This window comes from Penaeus japonicus, unplaced genomic scaffold (genome assembly GCF_977035675.1).
Source record: "Penaeus japonicus unplaced genomic scaffold, GWHDUDI00000001_assembly GWHDUDI00000029, whole genome shotgun sequence".
Classification (NCBI taxonomy): Eukaryota; Metazoa; Arthropoda; class Malacostraca; order Decapoda; family Penaeidae; genus Penaeus; species Penaeus japonicus.
This window is the reverse complement of record NW_028234431.1, coordinates 30,905,159-30,912,595: the sequence shown is the minus strand read 5'-3', so window position 1 is coordinate 30,912,595 and position 7,437 is coordinate 30,905,159. Positions and strand designations below refer to the sequence as shown.

At 33.9% G+C, this 7,437-nt stretch overlaps 1 protein-coding gene across 1 annotated transcript in view; it reads left to right on the top strand.

Annotated features, from left to right (window-relative positions):
• Window positions 1-7,210, top strand: part of Rab1 (RAS oncogene family member Rab1) — a 12,889-nt gene extending 5,679 nt beyond the window's left edge. The window contains exons 3-8 of the mRNA XM_043021869.2: window positions 895-967; window positions 1,274-1,321; window positions 1,522-1,665; window positions 1,785-1,916; window positions 2,350-2,562; window positions 4,742-7,210. Coding sequence (XP_042877803.1) covers window positions 895-967; window positions 1,274-1,321; window positions 1,522-1,665; window positions 1,785-1,916; window positions 2,350-2,550 — 598 coding nt within the window. The 3' untranslated portion in view covers window positions 2,551-2,562; window positions 4,742-7,210. The remainder of the gene's footprint in view (window positions 1-894; window positions 968-1,273; window positions 1,322-1,521; window positions 1,666-1,784; window positions 1,917-2,349; window positions 2,563-4,741) is intronic.
• Window positions 7,211-7,437: the final 227 nt, after the last annotated feature.

The window sequence follows — 7,437 nt, the reverse complement described above, 5'->3', positions numbered from 1 at the left end:
GCCTAATAGGTGCAATATTTGTATGTGTTATACAATGGTATTATATAGGCCTTGAAGCTGATTCCCATTTTCCTTCCTGTCTGAGGGGTGTCTGCGATAATTTTTTCAGCTGTGAGGAGTAACTAAAAAAAGATTTTTCAAATCTGAAGTTTTACTGTGTGGTCAGTCTTTGATATATGGTAATGAAATTTATGCATTTTGGTGTACAAATTCAATGTTTTGAAATGCCATTGGCCAAAATTTGTATGAGTTAAGGAGGAAAGAATAGTGTTGTGTATAGAAAGTAATTGTAAGCTCATAATTATTTTATTTCCTAGGAGAAATAAATTGGCTTGGTTATAAATTAAATATAGGTAATATTCTCGTCATGCTATACATATATGTTAAACCAGTTGTCATAAATATGATTGTTGAGTTTTTGTATTTTGACTGAATTATGCATATGTATAGAATGTTGCATTGTCTTTGTTTAGTTAAGACTATTGTTTTCTAAGGGCTGTTGCATAATATTGTATGAAAACCATTACTTGGAAATCACGTGAAGATTAGGCATTTTTTAATGGTCCTTTTTTGTTATAAGATTGTACCCTTGATTATAGCAGTTAGCAAGAAGAATCACTTTAGATTGAAACAATTTATTCTGTTTTGCTGTGTTATACTTTCATTAGATTGGAACAATTTATTCTGTTTTGCTGTGTTATACTTTCATTAGATTGGAACAATTTATTCTGTTTTGCTGTGTTATACTTTCAGGCAAATACCTAAAGCGAATACATATATTGAAATCAAAACTACCATCAAGCAAGATGTAGATTGAATAAAAATGGATGCAAAGATAAATGGGTGAATGTTGGAACGAAATTTCTTTAATCTCCTTTTTTTTTCAAATTTCAGTGACTACCTATTCAAGCTTCTGCTGATCGGTGACAGTGGTGTCGGAAAGTCCTGCCTCCTTTTAAGATTTGCTGTGAGTATTGTCTGTGTGTGTATAGGGGGTGATATATTACGGAAAGAAGTCAATATGGGCTTTATTGGATAAATATGGTATGGGGAGTAACCTCTATTGGCTTTATTGGATACTCATGAAAAGAATATGAAAATTTTTAAGTCGTATTGCTAGATTATTTTCAGATTATTTTATTATTGAATCAAGATTTGCACAAAAAAATGGATGTTTTACTAATGGTATTGAAATTTCTATTATTGATGTTTTACTAATCGTATTGAAATTTCTATTACACTGATTTATAATGCCTATTCCCTCTAATTTCAGGATGACACATACACAGAGTCTTACATTAGTACCATAGGTGTAGATTTTGTAAGTATTATTGAGTTGTTGTGATATGATATATATCTATTTTAGCCTATTTCTATTTTTAAAAAAATCATATATGATGCTTGTGTTATATATGTAATGGAAATTTTTATGAAAAAAAAAATCTAATAATTTTCTTGCTTTGATTAGTATCACTCAATAACCTCAGCGATTATTTCATAGATATAATTTTTCCCCCGCAGAAAATTCGAACAATTGAACTAGATGGCAAAACAATCAAACTCCAGATCTGGGACACCGCAGGACAAGAGCGTTTCCGAACCATCACATCATCGTATTACAGGGGAGCTCATGGCATCATTGTTGTATATGACACTACTGATCAGGTTAGCATTTTCTGAGGGTTTTTTTTTTGTTTGGGAAGAATACTGTTATAGATTTGCGGATTTGGATTTTAAGCAGAGGTCGCGGGTAAATGCTGTAACGACTCCCCAATGCCTTGCAGGAATCCTTTAACAACGTTAAGCAGTGGCTCCAGGAAATTGACCGATATGCATGTGAGAACGTCAACAAGCTCCTGGTGGGTAACAAGTGCGATCTCACTCACAAGAAAGTTGTGGATTATCTGACAGCAAAGGTAAGAGGATATTGCTTTTTTTCTTGTTTTTTTTGTGTGTGTGTGTGTGTGTGTGTGTGTGTGTGTGTGTGTGTGTGTGTGTGTGTGTGTGTGTGTGTGTGTGTGTGTGTGTGTGTGTGTGTGTGTGTGTGTGTGTGTGTGTGTGTGTGTGTGTGTGTGTGTGTGTGTGTGTGTGTGTGTGTGTGTGTGTGTGTGTGTGTGTGTCTGTGTCTGTGTAAATAGTGGTGATAACTTATTATTATTGCATTTGTTTTTTGTCTTTTCATTTTTTTTATTATTATATTATATTAACATACTTATTTGTAGAAGTAGTAATGACACTGATGATAATATCAACGAATTAAGTGATCAATATGATTAATTTTTAAAAGTATTCTTGAACTCTATATCCTCCAGCGAGTTTCCATTGACCACAATTTGAACTCCATTACAGGAATACGCAGACTCTCTTTGTATCCCCTTCCTCGAAACCTCTGCCAAGAACGCGACCAACGTAGAGCAGGCCTTCATGACCATGGCGGCTGAGATCAAGAACCGCATGGGACCCCCCTCCGGAGGTGCTGGTGCCACCCAGGGGGTCAAGATCAACCCCAGTGCCCCCGTGGAGCCAAATACAGGTGGCGGGTGCTGTTGAACACACTCATAGGTACATCGTCTCTCGTTGTATTGTTGAACTGCTTTACGTTTTCCTTTTCTCCTTTTTGTTTTCTTGAACTTTGGTTATAATATATTTTTTTCTTTTTTTCTTTTTTTCTTTTGCATGTGAAAATGGTATGGCCTTTAACATTATCTCTTATTATCTCTTGTTAAATAATGGTTGTATTAAATGTCTTGATGTTAATGTTAGTATCCTGACTTCATCTTGTAATTTCAAACGAGTCAGTTATTGGACCATTGGTTAGTCAAGACATTTTTCTTTTGTATTTGAGGGAGACCCTTTCTCAATTTGGGATTTTTATTTATCTATTTATTTTTTGCTTTCCTAAGCAAACGTTTGTTAATATTTATACCTCTAATGATACGAATAAGTTATTGTTTAACATGATTTAATTGTTATGTTTTAAGACTTTGTCCAACTATCAACTAGGGTTTGTAGCTCCTCACTTTTGGTGGTGAAGTGTATGGAATATGATTGATGAAAGGCACTGTGTTTTCTCCAGGAATATTCAGATAAAGTAATGCTCTGTGATAGGATACTTAAGGAATACATATGAGATTCGAGAAAGAGTATTGTACATGTAATATTGGTGTTACATAAACTTGTGTAAGAACTATTACTTTTGGAATTACACTTAAGATTATTCTACTTGTTTATTTTTTATGATTGAATAACACCAGATTGTAATTTATGATAATGGATTATTAATCCTTAGAAATAGGTTGAAGATATGAAGTCTTAATTTTCTTCATGCAGAATTAGAGAATCACTGGCTGTGGAATAATTATTTTGGAACATCTAGTTGTACTGTTAGCCATCCCAGAAGAACATGATGCAAGGCTCATGAAACTGCATAAACATTAAAGATGTGAAATCAAGAAATGTTTCATGAATTCCTTTCTTTGATAGATAGGAACTAATCTATGTTGACTTTGAGGAGGCTTGATCCTGTCAGTGCACTATACATATGATTGACACTATACTGATTACTGACACTTTATCTAATACACACACACTGCACTGTGTCATTTCATGTGGGTTGTAATTTAATAATCATCTGTAGTTAAATCTGCTCTTATCCATTTATATACATTGATATTCCGTAAAAAAAGAAATAGATGTAATTTTTAAAGAGTGATTCTTTTAGTACCATCAAGAACAAGAAATATTGATGAGGAAATTACATGGATTTATACCAGACGAGACACTTGTAAAGACAATATGTTAAGAGCAGTTAGTAATTCCATGTCATCAAAAGAAAAAAGAAAAACAAATATATATGTTATAAGTAAATTTGCTTTTAAACTGTGATATTTTCTAATTTATGGTGGGTGATCACTCCACAGAACAAAATGTAATGTTGAATTAAGATATTAAATTTTAGAAAAAAACACCACTACTTAACCCATTGACAGTGGTTGGCATGATTTGCTGCCAAGGAAGAGTTGGTTGTAGGCGTGGATGGCACCATGACAAATAATGTAAACCCGCCATCCGACTGTATACATATTTTATTTAAACTGCGACTAATGGGTTAAGGGATGTGAAATATATAGATGAATAGAATGTCTGTATATTGATAATCTAAAACAGCAGTTACTTTCCAAAAACAACAAAGAAAAAGAAAGGAAAAAGTTTTCATATAGATATACTATGATCCTTTGTTCATTTTGACACATATAGGGGTTATATGCAAGTTTAGAGATTATCCACATTTTCAAAGGTGATAAAATTCGAGCACACACGTGATCATTCATCTAAACATGAAAATGTTATTTAACCTGATGAACATTTCCATGATTTTGATACTTTTGGTATTAGTAATGACATTTTAGTTATTAAAAATCAACAGAATTGAAAATGGAAAGTAAAGATATATGAAAGGAGTGAGTGTGAGTGTGAGTGATTGTATGTGTGTGTCTGTGTGTCTATGTACGCATATGTGGAGGGTTCCAAACAACAAAGAAAGCAGTACATAATTACATTGTAGAAGCACTCCATTCAAGTCTCAAAGAGTTGAAGAAAATTCAACTATTACCATGAAAATTGTCAAGAACTTTAAAAGCTATTGGAAATAACTTGTAACATTGATGAAAAATTCTTTTCTTTTGTATCTTTAACTTTGGAGGGAATGTATCAAAACCTCACTCTTATTTATTCTTTCCAGGCTAACATCAAAACATGAGAGGTCTGGGGCATTGGGACAGCAACGGGATACCTGTAACGTCACTATCATTCACCTTAAATGGCGCAGTCTGACCCAGAGGTGGTGGCTGTCAACTTTCACAGGCACTAGGTGGTTTTGGTGCCCTAGACCATAATTTCCTGGTGCCTAGATCATTGCATGGTGCCGAGGAAGAAGTTGGCGCTTGTGAGAATTTTCTAGGTTATATTGGTTGGAAGACACAAGACATGATGTGAAAAGATTGACAGAAGACTAAAGAATTTATCTTCATGGCTCTGAATACACATCAAGAGCAACTTTATGTAACATGGGACAGTAATATTCTTGTTCCTCACAATCTGATCTGCGTAAGTTGGTGGAAAATGAATGCTCGCCTCAAGAGTTCCATTTCAAGACATGAAATTTACCATCTGTGATTTGCTGGTCTGCAAAATAAACAGTTGACGAAGGAAGTGCAGTCTAGTGTTACCAAGGGACTCTGCTGTCTTCTTTTGTTGCTAGAACAATATGAGGACTACCTGCTCTGTACATAGAATTTTTTTTTTCTTTGGACAGAGGCAAGTATTAGAATCTGTCGTTTAAAACTAATGTGCAGAAAGTAAAACATATGATATTGCTGATAGTTTGTCAAAGGAAGCAGGTGGAGAGATGCACACTCAGTGAGACTTTTCTTCCCTTTTTTTTTGTAACAAGTGCTGAGATAGATTTTCCTTTTATTTATGGTAGGCACTAGGGTGTTTGAGTTTAATTGTTGTAGCTATTCTGTCCAGGCTGTGAGTGTAGTGCTGTTGACCTGCTTCCTATGTGCTCATACTTTTTTCATGTTTTTGATGATTATTATATATTGGGTGAGTTAAGAAGTTTTGTATTTTTTTCTGAATATATTCTGGTATTTAAAGATAAAACAACCAGTAGGAAACCATGGGATCAGTAAAGCTTTTTATTAGGATCACGCTGCTGTATCAAAAAATGAAAAAAAACAAAAAACATCAGGTTTTCTAATTGGTCTTGTTTTTTGCATATAGGCAACACCTGTCCCCATTCTGTTATAGCTAGGCCTGTCCCCACAAGCATGTTAGGATATACACAGCACATGATTTGTATGTTGAGAAGATATTTACAGATTTAAATGATATGGTTCTATCTCATACTTAATACACTTCAGTTTTTGGCTTTTGAATACCAGTTAATATGTTCACTGCCCTTCTCTTCTAAGATGATTAGTTGTTGTGTCAGCAGATACTAGACCGCCTGCTGGAATAGTTTAGTAGAATTATTTATTAGAATAATTTTCCATTTCATAAATATGATACTTATGCTCAACTAAGCATCTATGTCGCAAGCAGCAATACCCAGTGACCCTTGCTGAAGAAGGACAGTGATCATATTGTGTGGAATTCATCCTGAAAGGAAGATGTCCATTCCATCTCTTTTCTATTGATCAAATCTGAACCTTGTACATCAATGAATGTTTCACAGTAAACTGTGTAAAGGCAAGTGATTGTTTTCTAAAAATGAGTTCCTCCCAAGATGAAAGGCAGATGTTGGTGGTTACATTGATATGAAACTCTCATAGTGAAACTGTACATACTGAGGGATGTGTATATACAGAGAGTGTATGTAAGATGCTGATGTACATGTACACGTATGCTCTCTTATCTTTCTTTCACCCTCTCCAACTCTGCTTTCTTTCTGTCTTTCTAAGTTCTTTGCATTCTCTTCATTCTATATGTTACACATGCATGAATGGATGTTTCTGTGTGCACAAACTCCTCATGGTTATTTGGTTTTATATCTAGAGGTATATTACATGAATGTTAATGTAGTGAAGGAAGTTTTAAAGAATGGAATCCTGATGTATGGCGAAAAATTCATGTGCCTACAAGGAGTGGTCTTGTGGAATTAACTGGTTTTGAATTCAAGGGATGGAATATTTGATTTTGTTCATTAAAGTTGATTGAATTCCGAGTAAGATTGCTTAGTTTGGATCATAAGATTTAGAACTAATAAATTCATTTTAACCTTTTAGATGTCATATTTTATTTATTCAAGAATCACATTGCAGTTATTCCACTCTTCACCAATTTACACATACATTTTCCATTATGTATAACTGGAAGTGGATGAATGTAATTAACATTGTTTTGTAGGAGAGGGTTATAATAGGTTAACAGTTGAATGCTTGTTTAGATAAAGATGTTTTATTGCACTCTAAATGGAGATGACATGTTGATCATATTACTAAGAATCTGAATTGCATAAAATAGTGTTAGACGTAAGGCATTTACGGACTTTGAGTGAAAGAACGGAGGATTTTTTTATCAACAGTGATGTAGGAATGGATAATTATATAAGTATATATTTATGAAACTTTAATAGGATAAATTTGTTCATCTTGCTTGAAGAATATATCTTGCCCTTTGAAAATAAAACCTTTACTAGAAAATTGTACTGATTTGTTTTGCTGTCAGCTTCTGTAGTATAAAATGATTCATAGAACGTGACATCCTTTTTGATTACGCTGGTGATTTTTGTCCGGCATATTATCATAGCACAACTTAGAGAATGTCACTTAAATCTTTTGTTTATAGTGTATTGCATTGTTTGTTGATAAGGAGCATACGCATTATCTTCTTCGTGTGTCAAAAGCACTTGCTACCGAAGAGTTGAAAATTCTA